Source organism: Mirounga angustirostris, unplaced genomic scaffold (assembly GCF_029215605.1).
Source record: "Mirounga angustirostris isolate CCGP_5_RB_7025 unplaced genomic scaffold, mMirAng1.0.hap1 SCAF_7, whole genome shotgun sequence".
Lineage (NCBI taxonomy): Eukaryota > Metazoa > Chordata > Mammalia > Carnivora > Phocidae > Mirounga > Mirounga angustirostris.
The window spans coordinates 55,582,516-55,605,010 of NW_026991715.1; the positions used below are offsets into that span (position 1 = coordinate 55,582,516).

At 45.4% G+C, this 22,495-nt stretch overlaps 1 protein-coding gene across 1 annotated transcript in view; it reads right to left on the bottom strand.

Annotated features, from left to right (window-relative positions):
• The window catches only part of FOXD1 (forkhead box D1), a 47,654-nt gene extending 27,433 nt beyond the window's left edge, over positions 1–20,221 (bottom strand). Inside the window, exons 1-2 of the mRNA XM_045886939.3 lie at positions 18,057–20,221; positions 15,971–16,095 (exon numbers count right to left, since the gene is read on the bottom strand). Coding sequence (XP_045742895.2) covers positions 18,088–19,539 — 1,452 coding nt within the window. The 5' untranslated portion in view covers positions 19,540–20,221 and the 3' untranslated portion in view covers positions 15,971–16,095; positions 18,057–18,087. The remainder of the gene's footprint in view (positions 1–15,970; positions 16,096–18,056) is intronic.
• Between the last annotated feature and the right edge of the window lie 2,274 nt (positions 20,222–22,495).

Here is a 22,495-nt window from a genome sequence, read left to right on the forward strand (position 1 = left end):
GTGGAGTGGAGAAGGGAGAAAAGACAAGTCTTAGCAAAGGAAGGACTGACCAAATGTGGCGAATGACTGGATGGGAGAATTAAGGTGATGAAGGAATAAAAGATGATTCTGAAAACATTAAGCCTGGATTTATAGGAAAATGGAATACTATGGATAAAAGTAAAGCAGTCAAGAAGGGAAGCCAATTATAGAAGGATACTGATCTTAGAAATGTCAAGGTTGAGGGGCACCTGGGTGGCTCAGATGGTTAAGCATCTGCCTTCGGCTCAGGTCATGATCTCAGGGTCCTGGGATCGAGTCCCGCATCGGGATCCCTGCTCCTTGGGAGCCTGCTTCTCCCTCTGCCTCTCTCTCTCTGTCTCTCATAAATAAATAAATAAAATCTTAAAAAAAAAAAAGAAATGTCAAGGTTGAGGCTTTTAAGTGGATTTGTCTAGCAGGAGTTGAAAATTTGGTACTACAGCATGGAGAAGGTGGTTATCATTTGAGTAAGGGAAGGGCCTGATGAACTGCTGTAAAGGGGCACCACCGTGAATCATCACAATTAGTTCTCCCTATGCCTCCTTCACTGTCTTTTTCACTTTTCCCAGCTGGCCCAGCTGGTAGCCTCACCTTCTACCTCTTTATCCCCATCCACCTTTATCAGGATGGAAATTAAAAACAGACTATAGATGTCTGAGACCCGTCTCTAAAATCACTGTTCTTCTTCTCCTTTTGCCATTCAGAAAGTTACATAATCCATAGAGTTTTTCCATGTTGGAGTCAAAATAATAGAAATACGCTGGAAGGGTTAAACATACTTCAACAGTTAACCACATAACTCAACTGAAAGGACCCCTAGTCCACCTTTTCCTTCGCTTTACATCCAAAATAACTGTTTTGGCAGAGCCAGAGAAACCTCAGACCTGGTGATCAGACTAGGAGTGTCTGTTGAGTACTTTATATGCATTTGTATATACTGGGCACTCGGTATGATGAGGCTCCAGTATTCATTTACCTGCTCACTGAAAACATTCTGTTCTTTCATGCTGCTGTTTTTTAATACATTCTATTCCCATGTATAATTTTTCTTCCTTCTTTAAGACTCATGTCAAGCATTACCTCTTCTGCAGAGGCTTCCCTGACCCTTCCAGACACAGTTATTTCTTTCTCTGTGATCTTCAACTAATCAGTTCACACTTTTTTTAAATCACATCATATAATATTTTAATTAGTATACATATCTTTCTCCAACCACCCCCAACTTGGTAACTTATTTTTCCTTGTATCCATAACCCATTACACCATGCCTCAGCACAATAGGTGCCCACCAAATGCCAGATGAATAAATGGGAATGAATGATCAAGTATAGGTCTTTGGTTTCCCTTGGTCATTTGTTTTAGTTACAATATTATATTTTAATGTGATCTTTATTCGCATTTTCCTCAACCCTTATGCTATTTTATGCCTATAATGCTATATAGACCCAAGAATCTGGTAACAAATTCCTAAGTTTTGACATTATATAGGCATTTCATAGGAAGTGATTTTAGTTTGTTACTAATTTTTTGTGTATTTCATTGAATTTTTAAATGAAAATGTTTATAATTTTTTCAAGAATTTCTGTTCAAACTGAGAAAAGTAACATGTCTTAAGTTACTTTATTTTTAAGATAATGAACTATTTTCAGGCAAATCAAAAAGTGAACAAAAATTTAATATTCATTACTTGAGATTTTTCTATCATAAACCCACATTTTTGTCAGATACCCATGTTCTGGTTCTTCTGCTCAAGTGTCTTAGATTCTGTGTGGTCCCTTCTGGCTTATTTAAAAAGAGGGGGGCCCATCTATGTAAGCAGGTAGATGAATGGGTGAATAAAAGAAGCCAGTCTCTCTCTCCATATACAGATCTCCAAAAATAATAGGATACATGTGTGTAAAAGTGGTAAACCACTAATAATATTTAGAACTCCACAATTCCTAGTGGAAATAAAATAATAAAGCAGTAAAGCATTCAAGAAAAAGAACAAGCACCATGGTTAAAACATTGGCATCAGAACTCAAAGTCCGTCTGAAATCCAATCATTCATGATTTGGCCTGCTTACACTAGGAATTTAGATTCTTTTATGTTATGGTCCACTTAAAGATAGGAAGGCCAGACCTCCTGACCAGGTCTGCCTTAAGACTGTGCTGTAATCGGGCACCTGGGTGGCTCAGCCAGTTAAGCATCTGCCTTTGGCTCAGGTCATGATCCCAGGACCCTGGTATCGAGTCCCACATCCTGCTCTCTGGTCCGTGGGGAATCCCTGTCAGTGGGGAGTCTGCTTCTTCCTCTACCCCTCCCGTCTGCTCGCGATCTTGCTCTCTAATGAATTTTAAAAATCCTTTTTTAAAAAAAAGATTGTGCTGTAATTATGCAACTGCTGAACACACTCATTATCAATGGAGATTTTTAACAATTGAACTACGAGTAGTATTGGTTGAGTCACCCCTAAGCTTTGGTAGAGGGAGTAAAAGAGCTAAACCATGTCTAAAGTTAGTAAATATTTCACTTGCAATAGTTCAAAATTACAAAACAGGTAAGGTAAGGTGTACTGCTTTGCTTAGAAAGAGATTAATAAGTGCTACTCTTTAAACACTCAATACCTTGTTTAACATACTATTTCCAAAATAAGGCACACATTTCCAAGAACCATCCTTAAAGGCTGACCCTAGAAAAGAGGCAAAATTTCTAAACCTTCACAGGAACTTCTGTATGCAAATGAGTGTTTCCTTCTAAGCAATCACTCTGGGAGGCCATACCAGTACTAATGATGTTATCATTCCCAAGAACATTTTGAGAATTCTCCTTTTGTAACTACTTTATACAAGATGATAAATCATCAAGGACATTTTGGTTTTGCCAAAAAAAACTATTTGACCCAACTTGGTCATCTGTTTTATTCACCATATTTGACTCTGACATTTGGCTATTTGTAAAAAATCAAATCCACCTTCAACGAATGAAGTTTGTTTAACAAATGGCAAAAATGCTTATGTTCCAAAAAGTATTCAGCATTGGGCCTATCAATAGAAAATACAATTTAAAATGATCAGTCTTTTAAACATCACTTTTAAAATACCTGTTGGAAAGACAGGGCCAAATTCATTGCCGTAATTAATTGTGAGCAATCAACCAATGAAAGCTCTTGTCACATCAGAGAGACAATCAATGAAATATTGACTGGTTACTTATTTTTTACTGATTTTTTAAAACTTTTTATTTAGACAAAATTATAGATTCACAAGAAGTTGCAAAAATAGCACATGGAGTTCTATATTCCCTTCACTCAGCTTCCTCCAGAGGTGATATTTTATGTAACTGCAGTACAGTATCAAAACCAGGAAATTGACATTATCTAACACTGTTAAGTAGGTTATACGTTATAAGAAGATTTATTCAGTCTTCATCATTTTTTACATGCATTCATTTGTGTGTATGTGTGTGTGCATGTGTGTAGTTCTCTGCAATTTTATCCCACGTAGAGATTCATGTAACCTACCACAACAACCAGGACACAGAACTCTTCCATCACTACAAAAGAACCCCCCCACCTTGCTACCCTTTTATATATGGACGCTTCCCTAATTTCCCTGTCCCTGGTAACCACCAATCTGTTTCCATCTCTACGGTTTTGTCATTTCAATAATGTTATGCAAATATCATACAGTACGTAACTTTTTGAGGTTGACTTTTTTCACTAAGCATAATGCGTTTAAAATCCAGTTTGTTGCATGCATCAGTAGTTTATTCGTTTTTGTTGCTGAGTGTTCTTCTGTTGGGTGAACATCCCAGAGTTTCACCTATTGAAGGAAGTATAGATTGTCTCCTTTTTTTTGTATAACAAATAAAGCTGCTATGGACATTTATGTACAGATTTTTCTGTGAACATAAATTTTCATTTCTGTGGGATGATGCTCTAGAGTATGGTTGCTGGGCTGTATAGTAAGTACATATTACGTTTTGTAAGTAACTGACAAACTATCTTCCAAAGTAACTGTACCATTTTACATTCATACCAGTAATCTATGAGAGATACAGTTTCTCTGCATCCTCACCAGCAATTGATAATATTGCTATTTTTTAAGTGTGCAGTTCTCTTTCTTATTTTCAGAAATCAGTGATTCAGTTTATATGACTGGTACTATGATAATTCAGTAGGGATGACTTTTGTCTTCAAACTACCTTCCTGAGGATGAACGTCTAGATTTATTTTATACTTATATTCATTTTTAGATTTAAGATTACAAAAATATGTTTTCTCTACTTCAAATTTACCGAGATCCAATAATAAGCAATCAAAACCCACTTCAGTCTCTTCCACTTGGTAGAGACTGAAGTAATTTCTCCCATGGCACAAACATGCCCACAGCTTCCTGCCCTTCCTGGGTAAGTGCTCTCCTTCCTGGGGAAAAAAAGTCCTACTAGCTGCATTGTCTTGTTTTTACTGGAGGAGGGGAGCACTGGTTGTCTCTGGTTGAATTCATGAGAGAGCTAGCTTTGTGGCTGCGTTGCTGGGGATGCTGGGAGAGAGCAAGACAACCATAATCCTGCAGGTTTGCTGTGCTTCTTTTATTTCTAGAGAACAGCTTTTCTATGGTCAACATTAACTGGCCTGTATAATGATCCATAGAAACAGTACAGACACTAGGTTAGTTACAAAATGAACACTTTACTTCAAACAGATTTCAAAGCACACTTGACAGGCTGTTACATTAAGTACTTGTGTGTCTGAGGTAGAACAAACTAGATGTAATTCACTTTTCCCCCCAAGTTCATGCCATTCTTTGTGAAGAGGCCCAAAGTACTTACTACTAGCATTAGGGGCTAAAATGGCAAGTAGGAAATAGAATCCAATTACCAAAGCAGCTTATGGCTTCTGCTCTCCTTACATGTACCTACAACTGCACATTGAAAATGATGTGCCTAATAGTTACTCCGCCTAAAACACTTCATTGTATTTACTTACTTACTTCTAATCATAAACATTACCTCTGCTGGTTGATAATGATGTGTTTTGGTGGGGGTTGGAGTTTGGGGGGAGAAAGAGTGTTTGTTTTTAATTTCATTTTGTTTGTCTTTAATTTCAGAGTAAGGTAAGACTTTCCAGTGTCTGCCTCCTCTTCTTGACCTATATAAAATGACTTACCATTTATATTGTCTTATAAATAAAAGTTGAACAGATGAATCTCAAAAACATACTGATCAGTAAAAGAAGACAAACAAAAGACTGCATTGTGCACTGTATGATTTCATTGATATGAAGTTCAAAAACATTTAAAATTAATCTATGGTGACAGAAATGAGAATAGTGGTTGGAGGTAGGGTAGTATTGATTGGAAACAAGCATGGAGGAGTTTTCTAGGATGGCAAAAGTGTTCCATAACTTGATCTTGTGTGTGCACACACACACAAAATTCACCAAGTGGAATGCTTAGGAGTTGAATACTTTACTGTGTTATTCTTTAAATAAAATTTTAATTAGCAATGGAAATGAAAAAAAATAAGAGGTTTGATGATAAAATCACAGACAGAATAGATTTTGGTTTTTCACTTCAAAGGTTCCAAGAATTTTTAAATTTTGCAAATTATAATTTTCAATGCAAGTGAACCACTTTTCTCATCTCTTATTCTTCTCTGTCCCTCCCAACTTCTTAACTAATGAGATTTATGTTGCAAAGTCATGCATATTGTAACTGTTAAATTAAAATATAGTGAGGCAGGCTGTGGAAGCAATAAAACTCTATTAAGATTCACTTAGGCTTTTAAAAATTCCACAATTCCTTTCACTCACATGACATCTTTCATTCCTTTTTTTGAAGTTTGGATCCAAGGAATTTTGCATGCTGTGAATTGGCATTTAGTTAATACCATCTTTAGCTGAGGTTCCATTTTCTAAATTAACAAGATCAAGAACAGTGACCTGATGATATTTTTTTGTACATTTGGCTCTTTTCCAAAAAGGAGGATTAGAGAAAAAGAAAGAAAGAGAAAGAAGGAAAGAAAGAAAGGAAGGAAGGAAGAAAAAAGGAAGGAAGGAAGAAAGAAAGAGGGAGGAAGGGAAAGAGGAAATCTAACCCTCTTGGTCACCTTCATTCTAGGGTAAAATGTGTCTCAAATTTTTGTTAAAGCATCACATTTTTTTTTTTACCCTCTCATCAACAAAATGAATAAACAACCTCACACACATACATATAATCTGCATTTGCACTATATCTTCTATTTCTCATTTCTATCTCTTGTATCCCTGCTCTCTTGTGTTTTGGGTCATTCCTAACCAATCCATGAAAAAAATTTAAAAAATCTCCATATAAACCATGGGGATAGAATCAACAGCTTGCTTAAGGAATTGAACCAAGTCAGGTTTAACTTCTTAAAGCGTATTTGGGAATGGGCTAAGACGGAAAAAAGAAGGCTGAAAAGTATGGTAAAAATCTGTCTAGGCACATGTAGATGCTCAATATATATTTCTTTTTAAAAAGACTGGTGACAGAAAGTACAAATTATGCAAGTGAAGAACTCCTACAGCAAAGTGTGCAACGAAGATAATGGATGGGGGGGGGGGCATGCTGAGACTCCCATTCCCAGATGCTCGTCTTGGAAATACCATGTTTAAAAATAGGGTGGGGAGAGGTAAGACCAAGCTCTTCACAGACAGTGTGAGAAATAAGGAGGAAGACAGATGGAGAGAAAAACATGGAGCCTACCGAAAGCAAAGGGGTGCTTTCCCAGCCGGGAAGAGGGAACTAGGAGCCTCTTTCCACTTGGCTGCCCCCAACCTCGCTGCTGTGCTGCGCATTCTAACGCAGTGGGCTGAGCCTTCAGCCTGGGACGCGAGCGAACCGACTAGGGCCGGCTGGGAAAGCAGGGCCGGGCAACAGGTGGGGAGGTGGTGGACTTTTGTCTCCGGCAAGGAAATGGGCTGCGCTGAAAGGGCGGAGAGCAGTGGCGCACAGGGCTGGAGTCCGCGGGGTCCCCGGCGTTCTCGCCACCACCCCGGGCTTCTCTAATTAGAGAAGGGATGCAGGGTGGCATTAGTTCCCAAACGTTTTAATCGAGCCTCTTTTCAATGGCCAGGGATAAATGTAGCCACTGTTACTCTGTGCTGAATGGGTCGCAAAGGCTCCCGCTCGGCCCCCAGCGTGGCCATTCAGGGCTCTTTTCACAACCTCTAAGCGTTTCAGTCCCTGGGCCTAGCGACACTTCAGAGCGCTCCTAATTAGTCTAATTAGAAAGGTGGATTGATAAATGGGAGGAAGACAGAGTTGGGTTAGGAAGATGCTCAGTGCTGCCAATCTCGGCTGGGTTGCCACTTATTCTCTCCGGAAAGAAAAGGGCGCAAAAAAGGAGGTTGGAGCCGGAGCCCGCCCGCCCGTGCGGAGGCTCGGCTCTAGCCGCATCCGCGGGCCGGGCGGTCACTGACCCCGCGCTTCCCCCCACCCCCCACACACAGCCGGAGCCCGGCAGCGGGCACCACGGCTTCTCTTGCGAGCGCCTTCGCGCCGCGCCCTCCTAGCTTTCGCCGCGAGACCGGGAGGAAGGGCTGCGCACGAGCAGCGCACGGCCTCCCGTCCCAGGCCGGCGCCTCTCCGCCCCGCCGGGCCCCGCAGCCACCCCTTCGTCGCCGGGACAACCGCGCGGAGGCGCGGCCTGCGCAGCGCAGTGGCGGGGCCCGAGACGCTAGCGCCCTAAAGCTCCGCGTCCGGCCGCGCCACGTGGCCGCTCCCGCGCCCTCCCGCCACCGGCCTTGCGTGTCGTCTGAGAAACGCCTCATCCCAATGAAGCCGAAGCCCCGAGAAGGAAATAACTTCCCCCTGCGCGCGGCTGCGGGGTGGTGTGCGTGCGAGGTGTCCGGACGGTTCTCCGCGAGCAGGCCCCTCACCCGCGCCGCCGCCCCTCAGGGCCCTGGGCGCGCTCCGCGGCCGCGCGCGCCGGGATGTCAGGCGCGGGCCGGCCCCGGCCCCGGCCCCGCGCATTCCTGCGCTCGCGCGGACCGCGGGAGGCCGAGAAGGGAGCAGTGCGGGTGGCTTGAAGAACACTGAACCTTTAATTGGGCTATAAATCAGACAGGGGCGTGCGGTGGAGTTTGTGCAGGTGTAAAAACAGAGGGGAAGGCCCGGGCCGAGCAGCCAAAGCGCCCGGGCAGGTCAGAACCTCCAGCAAACTAACATCTTGATAAGTCCGCTGACAACAAAATAAACAGTGGAGAGGGCCGGGGGGGGGGGGGGGGGGGGGGAGGCGGGGAGCGCTGTCACCCAGGGCCCGCGCGCAGAGCACAGAGGCCGTCTGCTCGGGGAAGGCAGGCCTCTCTGGGTTTTTGTCTGGGGCTTTGAGGGCGGGGGGGTGGGGGGTGGGGAGAGGCTAGGGAGGAAGAAGAAGAAAAATTCCCTCCCTTCTCGTCCTCTCGCGTTCAGCATCGCATCCCAATGGACAGAGTGCCCCAGAACTGTTAGACGGTGAAGGTTTGGCGAGGGCGCGCTGCCTCGCCGACTCGGGCTACGTCCGGGTGCCTGAGCTGTGGCCGTCCGCGGGCCTGGCCGTGGCGCATCGGTCGCGCGGCCCTCCACGATCAATGGGTCCCCGCGCCCCCTCCCAGACACGGCGCCGAGAGACAAACCACGGGCTCCGGCTTCATTTCAGGGACTGACGTTGGGAAAACACTGCCGCGCCCCTGGCCGAAGGAGGTAACAAACCAAGTAGAAAGAGCGATCAAAAATTAATTCGGTGCACTGCTCGGGAGCAAAAGCCTGTCAAAACCGTATCGAGACATTGGCACAAGCAGCAAACGGATTCACAGACAAAGGAAAACAATACAAGTCTCGTTAGATCATTTTTCTGGACATTGTTTAAGGTCTGAAAGGGACCAAATCGTTGCAAAATGTTGCCAGTAAAAATTATCCTATGTGGAATGCAACTAATCCTTTTACGTTCCTGTCAACTGTTTCCACAAAAGGAATCCGATTTTTCAAATTAAAGATCCAAAAGTCTTAGGGGAGAGATTTATTACATGCCAGAGCTTTAGTTACCGAATAGAGTTACAATAACAACTCGCACCCACCAACTCCCTAAAATGAAGGATCCCTTCCCAGATAATTCTAAAGAAGTGTGGGGGATGGTTTGCTGGAGCCCTGCTATGTATTGGGGGAGGGGAGGGCGAGCGAGGGAAAGAGAAGAAAGGCAAAGAAATATTAAATTTCTTACACAGGAAAACAGAACACAGAGTGCCTCAGCATTTTATTTTTAGCCTCTGTACCCCTAGTTACTTTTGAAGAAAACAAGACCCAAACTTGGTGACTTGCCCTCACAGTTCCTTGGTGATGACAACTTAAAGGTGAGGTTAGTGCTTGACCTGAATACGGGGGGAAAAAAATCTTGGTGCCTAGGCACCCCCAGTGGTCCAGGACCTGGACTCTCTGAGTTTGCATACTGATGTGTCTACAATTTCTGCAAGTGGAAAAATATTTATTTTAAGGTTTATAAAAGAATACAAGAAAAATAGACTGTGCTTTATTTTTTAAATTTTCTTTGATTTGTAATAAAATATTTAAGCATGAGGGGGGCAGTATCCTAGGGTTTTTCACTGTGCCTCTATTTAACTCTTCACAAACCCATGTGAACATAAACTCATTCCACGTAGGTCATAGTCTCAGTTCACAGTAGTATGAGCATTTCCTGATGTGCTCTTCCTCCCTCTCAGGTCTTCACAGAGAAGAAGCAGTGGCTAGGGATACCACTAATATGTGATCTATTAGTAAAAAGCCTTAAAAACTTGGAAGGAAACTCAAATTTATAGTTTTCTGCACGGAAGAGTTTGGCACTGAGTTATCTCCAAACCACATAGATGCTTAGGTGTTTTAGGCATTTTGTGAGTAAACTGCCAAACTAGAAAGATATTGTCAAGAACCAGACAACTTCTGTTTTGTTTACAGACTATCAAGATTTTTTTTTAAAAAAAGTTCTGTTTAAAAAGAAAAAAAAAACTGGAAAAAAAAATCTTCCTACTCTTCCCTCCACCCCCACTGTTTTCCTGCTGCAGTGGCTTTTTCTCCTGTTGCTCCCTGAGTGTATGCTTATGTTACTAGAGGCAAATTGGTGGCAGGGATTCTTTCACTTGTTTCCTATATTTAAAGTAGGAAGAAAGGGATTTGCAATGTAGCAGGTGCTCAATAAATACTGCAGACTAATCCCACTTTTCAAAGCTTAGAGGTTAAAGAGATGATCAGTAGATAAGTAACTAGAGACAAGAAATAGAGCAAGAGACTAGAAGAGTGGATCTAAAACACTGTTGGTTTGTTTATTTTAGAAGGGAGGAGAAAGTTAGCTGTCCAAATACACAACCAGCTGAAGTAGGAGAAAACACAATGCCATCTCTTCTCATTATCTCTAGGAAGGGTTAAGTAATGATTTATTTCATACATAGAGTGGGAATTTTGAAGAAAGGTGAGTTTTTACATATAGCCAAAGACTTCCTTAACTAATGTATCCTCCAAAGTTTAGAAGTTTTACTTTTTATTTCCTGGAAGAAAAAGGATGTGAGAAAGAAGTCACAAAGGAATCATCATTCTATACATTTGTACAGGTTTTATGTTCTCCAAAATATTTTCACAAAAATTGTCTTATTTCATTCTTACAACCTATCCCCACACTCCTCAAAACTACAAGTGAGTGTAAAAGCTGATCTAACATTTAATTTCAACTAGTCTTATTTATCCTGTTGTGGGCTCTGGAGATATTTTTTGGTTTGTGATTTTTTTTTCCCCTTCTCCATAGTCAATCATTTATTAAAAAAACACACATAATCTTGTCATGGTCATTTTCATATAATGAAGCTCTGCATTAAAATAATAAAAAATAGAAATAGAGGACGAAGTTATTTTTCATTCATAATAATGCTTCATTGTTGATGTTTCAGAAAATATGTTGTGTCCTTTTATTGCTGAAAATATCTGCCTTTTATTTATATTAATGGGAATTCCTAAGCAAGTATGCAAAGAAGCTTCTGCTCTCTGCCATAACTAATATGTGCCCCTGCTTTGTCTTCAGTAGTCTGTTACTAATCAGTAGTTGCAAATAAGAGAATCCTCAATTTGTGCCTGGTTCCCCCTGGGACACAGAGGGCCAGGCAAGGCCCCAGGGCCTCAGATCTATCACCCTGGGTCTGCCAGATCCTCTCCTGGTGCTCAACAGACTCACTGGGCCTATGGACACATTCCATATAGCTTGTATTTTTCTTAACGGTTAGACAGATCCTTCTTTAACTGTAAGATCCTACATCCAGGGAAACACCCCATCTTGAAAAATCAAGTCACTCTCATTTTAAGAATAGAAAAATAACCTTCCAGACTGTCTCCTGATTTCAAATTCAGAATCGGAACTTTCCAGTTTCTCTAAATAAAGCCTCTGATATTAACTGATGGCTTTTCTTCCTGAAATGGGCTTTTGTTGTCTTTTACCGTGTAAAATCTAAATGAAAATTGTTGGGGCGCCTGGGTGGCTCAGTCATTAAGCATCTGCCTTCGGCTCAGGTCATGATCCCAGGGTTCTGGGATCGAGCCCCACGTTGGGCTCCCTGCTCAGCGGGAAGCCTGCTTTTCCCTCTCCCTCTGCCTGCTTGTGTTCCCTCTCTCACTGTGTCTCTCTCTGTCCAAAATAAATAAATAAATAAAACTTTAAAAAATAAAAAATAAAAAAACAAAATAAAAATGTTTCTGGTTTTACAAAAACACTCTTTCTCTAGAAAATCAATGTTATCTTGCATCGAGCACTGTCCCTTAGAAAGTGTTTATGCACCATATACACTTTCCTCTGCGGTCTGCAGTTCACAGTTAGTCAGATGCAATCCTTGCCCTGACTCCAGCTTGGATGTCCTCATAAGGGACAAAGCATTGGCCCCAGCAACTGCCTGAGGAGGCTGGGCTTCAATAAGGATTCTGGTGACAACTGGCAAGGATGCATTGTTCCCATCCACGGAAAGATGTGATTCCAGCAGGTGGCCTGGAATTCCCTCCCCACAAAATCATTTTAGGGAGACCTCTAGCAGGCAGGTCTCAGCTCCAGGTGAGACTATCCTTTGGGAGGCTCTAAGGCAATGGGTTAATTGTGCAAGGGCTAAAAGGACCTGCTAACTCATATCATACACAGCTGTTTAAAGACAAAAATCTTCAAGAATGTGTCTGGACTGGGGGGGTAGATTCCGAGAAAAATGATGTCCTTTCTCATTAAATGTTAAATCAGTTGATCAGACTCTTACATATTCTTCCTTTTTTCACATGGAGACAATGTGACCTTAAGTCTGGTTATAAAAACAGGCTTAGCAGTTTAGCAAAAAAATTCTGTCAGTTTGGAAGATTTCAACCATTAAAAATTAGGGAGAAAAGCAGAGGAAGTGGACAAATAGTACAAAGGTGAAAAGGTGAGGTAGGTGTGTATGTAATATTTTAGAGACTGCTGATGCAAAGAAGATTGGAAGAGTGATGCCAGGGGAGTGTCACATAGAACTAGGTAGACAAAGCTGACACATGTGAAATAAATGGCTACAGATTCCAAATGTATCTACAAGAAGGGGCTGGGGTATCTCCTGAGTAGAAGAGACAGAGAGCAGGATCTAGCAAGGAAGCAAAAGGTGTATGAGAAATAAATGACTGTTCTACACAGTGACCTCTAAGGCAATTGCCCTGCCACAGTGGGTGTTTAATAAATCACAATGATGGCCACAAAGAGGCAGTGTGATGTAAAGGAAACAAAATGGGATTTAAATACTCAAGTCCCAGTAGCTATGACCTTGGGCAAGTCATTTCATATCTTTTGAACCTTAATATCTTTATTTGTAAAATGGGATCGATAACAATTCTTGTCCTCACTATTTCAGTGTGGGTGAGAGAATATTAGTGAAAACCTTTTTAAAAGTTGGTGTGTGCTGAGGGTAGTGAATGGAATGGACAGATAAGTGGTTCTGATAACTGATGCTGTTACAAGGGTGTGTTCACCTTGTGAAAAGCAATTGAGATTTGTGTATTTATCTGTATGTATATTATATTTCCTAAAATGTTTATTTTTAAAAGTTAGACCAGCTCAAAACAGTTTCTAAAGTCAGGATGAAGATGATGATGATGATGATGATGATGATAAAGACAAGGAAATTATAAATGTGGGCCAGAAACTCATAGTCTTTATCTCGTTTTTTTTTTCTAGCCATCTTATCCCACCTGGAGGCTCAGAAATCAAAAAGGGGGACTGATGATAACAATCAGTTCTTTTCTATGTGTGTTTCTGCTTGTTACTGAATAGTATTTTCCTGGTAAAGAGGCAGAAGGAGTGAACCAGGAAGTTTTCTGCGTGCCAGAGCGGTCAACAATAAAAGGGAGCCCAAGCTGTTCACATCAAGGGAAAGATGTGATTAGAGAGATGTGACATGCAAAGAAATTATCTGAAAAAGAATTCATTTGGGAAAGTACAAGTCCCAAGGAGCCGAGAGCAGCTGGTCATGATCAGATTCTCCATCTTTCTGTCAAATGTAATCGTATCCAAATTGGCAGGGTATTTATTGCTAAAGTCGAAGGGCCAGATTTTACACTAAACATATTTACACATTTACATTCGTGGCCTTATAAACACTCCACATTTCACTGGCCGTGACATCAAACACATTTACCAACAAAAAGCATATGCCTAATTACAAAATCATAGGGCAGAAGAGAGGCAAGCGGCAGCTGATGGGCAATGAGCGTGTGTGCGTGTGTGTGTGTGTGTGTGTGTGTGTATGTGTGACCCAGCTGTAACACCAGGAAGCCAGGAGAGACAGGAATGGATGCTGACAATGCTGGGCCCACTTTACTTGTCCTCTGCTTCCTGGGCCTGTCCTTGTCTGGCTCAGCTCTAAAGGGGGAAGGGGACCCCTGACACTCCAGTGTGTCCCATGGTTATCCCCTTGGAGGAGCCCAGAGATACTGGAGGATTGCTGGGCACATTTCTGATTTAGATTGAGTTTGATGCGGATATGACCTTAACGTTGCCCCCACATGACTTTTCTCAGTCAGTGATAAAAATAGGTATGAGCAAAATGTGTAGCCAGCAGAGAATTTTTAAACTAGAACTAGAGACCTTAATTCCTGGCTTTGGGTAGTAAGATCAGATCCCTACCCATCTCTAACAGTTGTAATAACACCATTAGCTGCTCCAAGCTTGGTCCTCCGTCAAGCAAGGAAATCAGAGCCACCGGGGCCAGAGAGAGAAAAACAAAACAAAACAAGCACAACCACTGGCCTCAGACAGCCCTTAATAAATGACACAGGCTGGTATTCCATCAAAATAATCACCTTCTATCAGAAAAAAACACCTCCCCCAGTTCTCTCAGAGGACAGGCTACAGGAAGAAATTTGGTAGGCTCTCAAAAAAAAAACAAAACAAAACAAAAAACAACCCTGAAAGGCAGAAGCTTTTTCCCCAGATGGATGCTTACTACATTCACTGTAAGCATTTTGGTAGTAAATATACCCCCAAATTCCAGTTCCACCAGCAGAAAATTTGGGCAGGAACGGGCCACTGAGTAGGGGGACAGGAAAGGAGAGATGTGCAAACATAGAGAGGGCTCAAGGAGAGAAAATGGGAAAGATTCTCACAATTTTCCCCTTCTCCTCCCCAGTTTCTTTTTTTCTTTTTCTCTTCTTTTTTAAGAGGAAGGGAAGTGACTCTTTAAATAAAGGCACAGGATGGGGATGGGGAGGAAACACACTGTTGAGCAGAAGCGCTAGCTTCTTATTTTAAAGAAATAAAATAATTACCCAACAGAGAAAAAAGAAATCAACCAAGAAACGATCTAAGGTCATGACACCATGTGTGGTACAAGGAGCAATTCAATCCATAAGGGCTTCATTACCCCCGCAATAGATAACATTTGGCTAAATCTAGCTGCAGAGTAAATCTCTGCAGCACAACAGAGCCCTGAATGGGGAGGCTCCTTTTTGTGTGGTCCTTCTCCTGGAGCTGCCTGAACCATTAGCCCCAATATATCCCTCTCCCTATTAACTGCAATTCCCTCCTGACTGCACTTCGGTCATTTGTCTCCAGGCTCTACGGGGGCGTTTGATGAGCAGAGAAACAAGACGAAGGGGAGAAAAGCGTCGGGTTAATGAGTTGTAGCAAATCCACACTTTGTAGTTGGGAGGAGGAGAGCTGGTGGCCAATGTTTGTCCAACTGGTTTATTTTTCGAGACCCAGCCTATTGAGGAAGGCTTGTTCAAGCAAGCTTCGTCCTTACAAACACACAAACATCCTTCTGTTTGCCTTCAAAGAAAAGAGGACCAGAGCTGGATTTGCATGCGAATGAGGAGCCCTGGGAGGAGACGTCCTTGCCCATCAAAGGCCGCGGTAGCTGGGCAGCCCTGGGGCCTTTGTTCTGGCACCTGCTCGCCCACGCAGTCTGACTGGGCGAGCCCTGCGCTCCTGGCCGCCCGGTTCCAGGCTACCGCTCACTCCCTGCCTGCCCCGCCGCCTTCGCTCCCCACTATCTTGTCCACCCGCCGCTGAGCCCGCAACACCTCCGGTGGAACCTAGAGTCCGGAGGGTGACGGGGGCAAGACTGGAGAGTGAGCAGGCGGGTTGGGCTTCCTTTTTCTTCCGGCTCAGGGGCTCACCGAGCACTTGGCGGTCTCTCAAATCGGCGCGGGTGATTCGGAACCCCTCCTCCAGACCCCAAATGAGCCCCGCGCTGGATTGCACAGTGCCTTCTTACCATTCTCTTAAAAGCACTGACAACTTGGGGGGTAGAGCCCATCCTGGCACTTTTTTTTTTTTTTACAGATACGGGAATGTGAACAGAGAGGATTAGCTGGGATTCCCTGCTTTCAGGACATCCAAGCATCATGCAAAAAATAATAATACCCACGGTCTTGTTCTTTCACTCTCTCCTCATAATGACTTTCAGCTCTAAGTTTCAGATCTGTGACTTACAGAAGGCTGCGAGGCACGCCTGCAGGGCCCGTGCCGTTTGGGTTCCGCGTGCTAACGCCTCTCCACCCCGGTGCTGCTTCGGCATCCGGACGTTCTCCGTTCCAATGTCTCCTCTCTTAGCCGTGCTAGGGTAAAAATAACTTTTGCATATAAGATCTTGGTCTAACAGTATTTCAATCTGTATCTCTATATTTAGTGGTAAACTTTGAGGGTATGTTTAAACTCTTATTTAATCTCCTCCAAATGTTTGATAGGAAAAAACCCAGAACTTAATTTTGAGGCTGTGAGAGTCCATTTTTCCCTCCCTAAAAAGGGACATGAGGACAGGGCATCAAGGGTGAATGTCACTGCAAAAATACTGGCCTAAAATTCAGTCTTCATTAACCTGATATGTTTAGTTGTGCAGATCTTCAGTCCATACCTGTCTAGATTTTTGAAAAAGAATTTAATAAACGTATTTAACCTCCTCTGCAACTCACTAAGCATTTAAATTACATATTACATATGCTTTGGTTTTATTTGGAGCCCACGATAACATCTATCAAAACTAGTCTCACATTTTTTTTGAAGAACTAGAAATTGCCTGCAACAAGTAGTTAATGAAAACACTCAAAAGTTGAAAAAAGATATCCTAAATCACCAAAAATTGTATAACTACTTCAATAAACACCTGATACATTTTCATTTTTAAAGTGTGTGCTACCCTAAAATTGAAGATTTCTCTTACATACCCTAAGTTACTCATTTAAATTAGAATTTCACTGTTTGCCTTTTAGAATAAAAATTTCTTTATGCAATTACTGGAATCCCTTCTGTCAAGAAAACAGTAGCTTTAAATACTAGAGCTTTCAAATAAAGTTTCCTTTATATATGTAAATATTATTCAGGACTTCAAAGCCACTTGAGTGTTGATCATATCTATTAAATTTTTTAAACTAAAAATTGCCTATTTGCTTGTGCTTTCATTACAATATAATGTTGTATTGCAGACTTTTTATAGATATATACAATACTGTGCTCAAAAGCAAGTGGAAATCAAATGAGGTGGGAAACTCAAAAACAAAATTAAAAGTTCTATAAAATTATCTGAGGGTAACTGTGGCATTAATTTTAATAGCCTCAATGTTCTTCAAAATGGAACAGAATGATGTTTGAAAATGAACACTAAAGTAACTTCTATTGTAATCATTTAAAAGTAATTTCTGATTTTTTGCAATGGTTTTGACCTAGAAAGTTTAAATGAAAAATCATGGCATGATGCTTTTGTTAAATTCTCCTTGAAAATAAAATTTTCTCTTCTATATTGAGTTCCTACTTAACTCCCATAGAAATTTTTTTTTAACAGAAAAGAAAATAAACTAAGAAGGGGACGACTGAAGCCCATTTTTTGGTGGATTTTCTTTGAAAATTAAGCATTTTATTTCTGAAAAAGTGTAAAAAATCTTACATTAGAATAGTACAATAATTGCCAGTAAAATTTACAATACTCCTTGTAAAGAATACGCAGTAAGTACAAAATAAAAATTCCGCATATCTATTATGATACAAAACACAGGTTAAAATAAGAAATGGTAATTTTGACTTTTTTCCTTGTGTAAACATGTTAATTATTTTTCCTTTTCATGAAAAAGTACACCAGACGAGTGTCCTCAAGTAAAAACTATTGCTTCTTCGCTGGCACTCTTCAGGACCTTCACTATTTGTGTATCATTCTTTTGAACATTATTGATACTTTTACGCCTGGACCTGAGAATCTCTAGACCTCAAAAAGGCTTAGATTTATTTTTTAAAAAATTTCCCACAAGTCAAGGAAGCCCCTTGCGCTTATACAAGGGAGGGCACCCACCAGCATCCTCTTCCTCCCCACCCCGGGTCGGGGGGCTGCAGCATAGGGCGACTTTGCATAAATAGAGGGACCCGCAGAGCCGAAAACCGCGCCTCAGCTGCTGCCCAACACAGTCTGGTCTGAGAATCCCAAGCGGCGAAAATGGGGGCGCGAGGTCGGGAGGGGCCGCGCCGGGAGGAGCGAACAAAACACCAAACCACCAAGATGGGGAAAAAAAAAAAAAGGAGCCGGGATTCCTACCTTCTCTCCCAAGCGCGCTAACATAGCGTTATTAACAATTGGAAATCCTAGCAGTAAAGTTCTCGACACTGGACAGGGCAGTCCCTTGGTGCAGAGTCCCCAGGGCGGCCGACGAGGAGACCGAGGAGGCGGCGGCGGCCGCGGCGGCCACGAGAGAGCGGGTGAGCGCGGCAGCCGGGCCCACGGCCGCCCGAACCGCGCAGCCGCCGCCGCCGCCGCCGCCGCCGCCGCCGCCGCCGGCGGATCCGGGCGCGGGCGCGGCCGGCGTCACCGGAGAGGGTGAGGGCGAGGCCTGCACGGCCACAGCGGCTTGCGCGGCGGCGGCGGCGGCGGCGGCCGGGCCCAGGCTGCCCCCGATGATGCTCTCGATGGAGAAGGGCGAGCGCGCCAGCGCCGAGGCGCCCGGGCCGCCGGCCTTGGCAGCCGAGGCCTGCAGGGGCGCGGGCAGGGCGGCGCCGAGCGGGTGCGGCCGGTAGCCGAAGGCGGTCCGGGCCAGCTCGGCGGCCGCGCCGTGCGGCGGCGGGGGCGGCGGGGGCGGCGGGGGCGGCGGGGGCGAGTGCGGGTGGAAGGCGGCGGCGGCCGCGGCGGCCGCGGCGGCGGCGAACAGGGCCGAGGGCGGCGCGTAGGGCGGCAGCTGCAGGCCGTAGCCGCAGCCGAAAGGGCCGTAGCCGTAGGCGTGCGGGGGTGGCGGAGGCGCGGGAGGGAAGAGCGCGGCGGCGGCCGCCGGGTCGCCCGCGCCCGCCGCGCCCCCTGCGCCGCGCAGCAGCAGCGACTCGGCGGCGGCGGCGGCGTTGGGCGGGAGCAGCGGCTGCCTCTTGAAGCGCTTCCTCCGGCGCAGGAAGCTGCCGTTGTCGAACATGTCGGCGGACTCGGGGTCCAGCGTCCAGTAGTTGCCTTTGCCGGGGTTGCCGGGCTCGCGGGGAATCTTGACGAAGCAGTCGTTGAGCGAGAGGTTGTGGCGGATGCTGTTCTGCCAGGCGGGGAACTTCTCCCGGTAGTAGGGGAAGCGGCCGCTGATGAACTCGCAGATCTCGCTCAGCGTCAGCCGCTTCTTGGGGCTCTGCAGGATGGCCATGGTGATGAGCGCGATGTACGAGTAGGGCGGCTTCACCAGGGGGTTCTTGGCGCCGCCGCCCGCGCCCGCGCCGCCGCCGCCGCCCGCGCCCGCGCCGCCGCCCCCGGCCGCCGCGGCCCCAGACGCCGGGGCTGGGCCCGGGGGCGCCGGGGAGGCCCCCGACCGCGGCGCCAGCAGGATGTCATCGTCCTCCTCCTCCTCCTCCTCCAGGTCCTCTAGCTCGTCCTCCCCGGCGTAGGAGCGCCGCCGCCGCCGCTGCGCGGGGACCGCCAGGCGGGCCACGCCGCCGCTGCCCTCGTCGTCGTCGTCCTCCTCCTCGTCGTCGTCGTCCTCGCCCTCCCCTACCACGTCGATGTCGGTCTCCTCCGCGAGGCCGGAGGCATCGGACATCTCCGTGCTCAGGGTCATAGCTGTGGCGCGGCGGCGGCGAGGCGGCGCATAGGGGCGCCGGGCTCCGGGCTCCCGCCGCTCCCCAGCCCGGGTCCCGGGCGGCGGGCCCGGCACGGGGGCGCCACGCTGGGGGCGCCGCCGCTGCTCGAGCTGTGCCGGGGGCTGCCCGGGGGCCGCCCGGCGGCTGCGGAGGCTCGCGCCGCGACTTTGTAACTCCTACGCTGCCGCCAGAGCCGCACGGTCTCTGCACTCCCTCGGCTCCGCGCGCACCGGTCCCAGGCGGGGGACTTGACCTTCCCCTTTTGGAGCGCCCGCGCCCGGGTCAGTGAGGAGGGGGTGGCGAGACCCCGCGCGGGCCAGTCAGAGAGCCGGGCGCCCGGGAAGGTGTGGGACGGGTGAGAGTCTAGGGACCGAGCTCGGCGAGGCGAGGGCTGAGTCCAGGAGAGGGCGGACCTTTCCTCGGCTTATAGTGGGCCTGTCACATGGTGTGCACGTCAGAGCGCTACCGAGGGAAGGGAAGGAATGCCTAGGAAATCAGCCCTGCTCCGGAGAGAAAGTTTACCCGGAGGAGGGAGCAGCAACTGAGAAGATGGGGGGGGGGGGAGGCCGAGGAGAGAGGACCCCACCACTCCTTGTCAAAGGGGTTGAGACCTGAATTACGCGCTGGCCCGCGGTGGTCTGGACCTAGGGCCGCTTCAGAGGTAGAATTCCCAGGCCCCTTCTCTCCAATTAGCCCTCAGCCCTAGCCTCAGAAGCGCTCTCGTGACGCGACAGTTTGACCACTCGATGGCCTGTAGGAGCCGTCCAGCCCGGAAGTAACTCCCCTCCCCCAATCGTCCGAGGTGGTCCCTGGGGAATGGCCCTGAGATCTGTTGGGTTGTCCCGTCTCCCTCAGACTGGGCCAGCGGCTCCCCATCAAATCTGTTGAGAAACCCCCAGTTTAAGCACAATAATAATTGTTTACTGACCTTTTAACCTGTCCCCTTCGGTTCTTCTCCAGAGACGTTTGTTTTCCACCATCTGTTAATAAAAATGTGGTTAGGCTGGCGTTTTAGTCACTTATCCGCAATTGAATGCCCTAGAAACTTGACAGCTAAACTAAGCCACTCTAATGAGAGGATCTGACAAATTTCATGGGAATAAAGAAAGTAATCATGGAATGCAGAAAAGAAATAGAAAATGTTAGTGAAAACCCAAATACACACACACAAAATGCACCTAGAAACAACTCAGAAAGTTCTTTCGTAATGGGTTAAGGGACTCTATAGTTCTTAGTAAGAGGAACATTCTAATCAACACTTCACAGTAATCTCAAAATGCTTAAGTAACTACAACATATACACATACCTCTACTCAGGCTTAATAATAGGAACTATATTAATTAAAACTTTCAAACCAGCTTTTAAAAATGTTTTTGGAAAATCTAAATATTTCCAATAGCTGCTACTGGTGGAAAGAAACGAAATAATATTGTAAAATAAGATTTGAGTTCTGTTCAGCCCAATTTTCCTTTTCAGGTAACGAGGTAGTAGAAATAACTCAAATACGCTATTTTAAGTATTCCTGTCCTTGTCGTCAACTCAAATAATTGTGGCTAGTGTAAAAACCCTAATAGCTTGTGGAATTCACACTCACATAGCCATTCATTTTGGATTTTTGCATTTCCCAAAATGCTTCTATTTCAAAGTGGGGACCGGCCTCAAATTTTTAACTTTCTGATTAAAATGACCACTTAGCAAAAACTATCAAAAATCAATGGCTTTCTGTAGGAACAATCATGAGCTGCCTTTGTATACGTCTTTTTATCCACCAAGTTTTTCACGTTTTCAAACGTCTTACTCCCCTTATCAATCAGAGTCTCAAAAATAAACTGACCCCCCAACCTAAGAGTTCTTTTAAAATCGAGTTTTTGTTGCCGAGGACAACTACCTCCCAGTCACACTTACAAATGACCCATAAAGTCCATCACAGATCTCTGAAAGATCTATGAGAACGCCTCAAAGTTCTAAATAAATTATTTTTCATTGATTCTCTGAAAAATGGCTGAACCATTTCATTATTGTAATGGGCTCAGCATTAACCTGAGTCAACATTAATCAGCACTATTAATCAGGCATTACATTGCTTTGTTGATCTAGCCAGGAGTCCTTACTAAGGAGTTCACTTTTACATTTGGAAGCTGAAGTTTTTTAAGTACTCAGTCGATAGCTAAATAAACACCATGATTTTCACTAGACTGAGGACTGGTGTGTGGCGAAGTATTTGAAGATAAAACGGAGAGGAAGAATTTGTTCGCAGACCATTAGTTACTTTAGATGATCAGTTACAGCCGTCATTCCATCACCCTGAACTTGTCTGGCCAAGGAGGGCAAAGAGATTGACTTTGCGTTCCGTTTTTGTAACTTTGTCCAAAGCTCCCTCCCCAAAGGGTTCAAGGGGTCTTCCCTGGAAACGTTTGAAAAACGTGGCAAATTATCTTCTGGCCACTCAGGGGTAAGTGTTAGGATTTAGTGAAGGTCAGAGCGGAAGATCAACCCAGGAGGAGCGCTGCAGGGACAGTGTTCACAGAGATTTGGGTGAGCTTTTCTAAAGCCCCACATTGGGGCACGTCACTTGCTTTGTTTGCTTTAGTTAAGCTACACATCCGTATGCGACCTTTAGCTCCGCGCTCGCGAAATTTCCGGAGCGCGGAAACCCAAGTGTTTCATTTCCCGCGTGTCCCCCTCTTGCCCCCCTCGTGCCCCACCTCCGAGCCTCCCTCCCAAACGCGTTCCCAGTTCTCAGCCGCGGCTGGGAAATATCCACCGCCACCCACTCAAGCTAGCACGCGGGATGAGAAACTATACTGTGAGGCGGGCTGGGGACCACGCGGCGATCGCCCTCCCGTGTGCTCCGCTCGCGTGGACGCGGAAAGCGCCCGGCGCCTGCCTGGCCAGGTGGTGCCCACGTGGGGGAGGGCTGCCCCCTGGCGGCA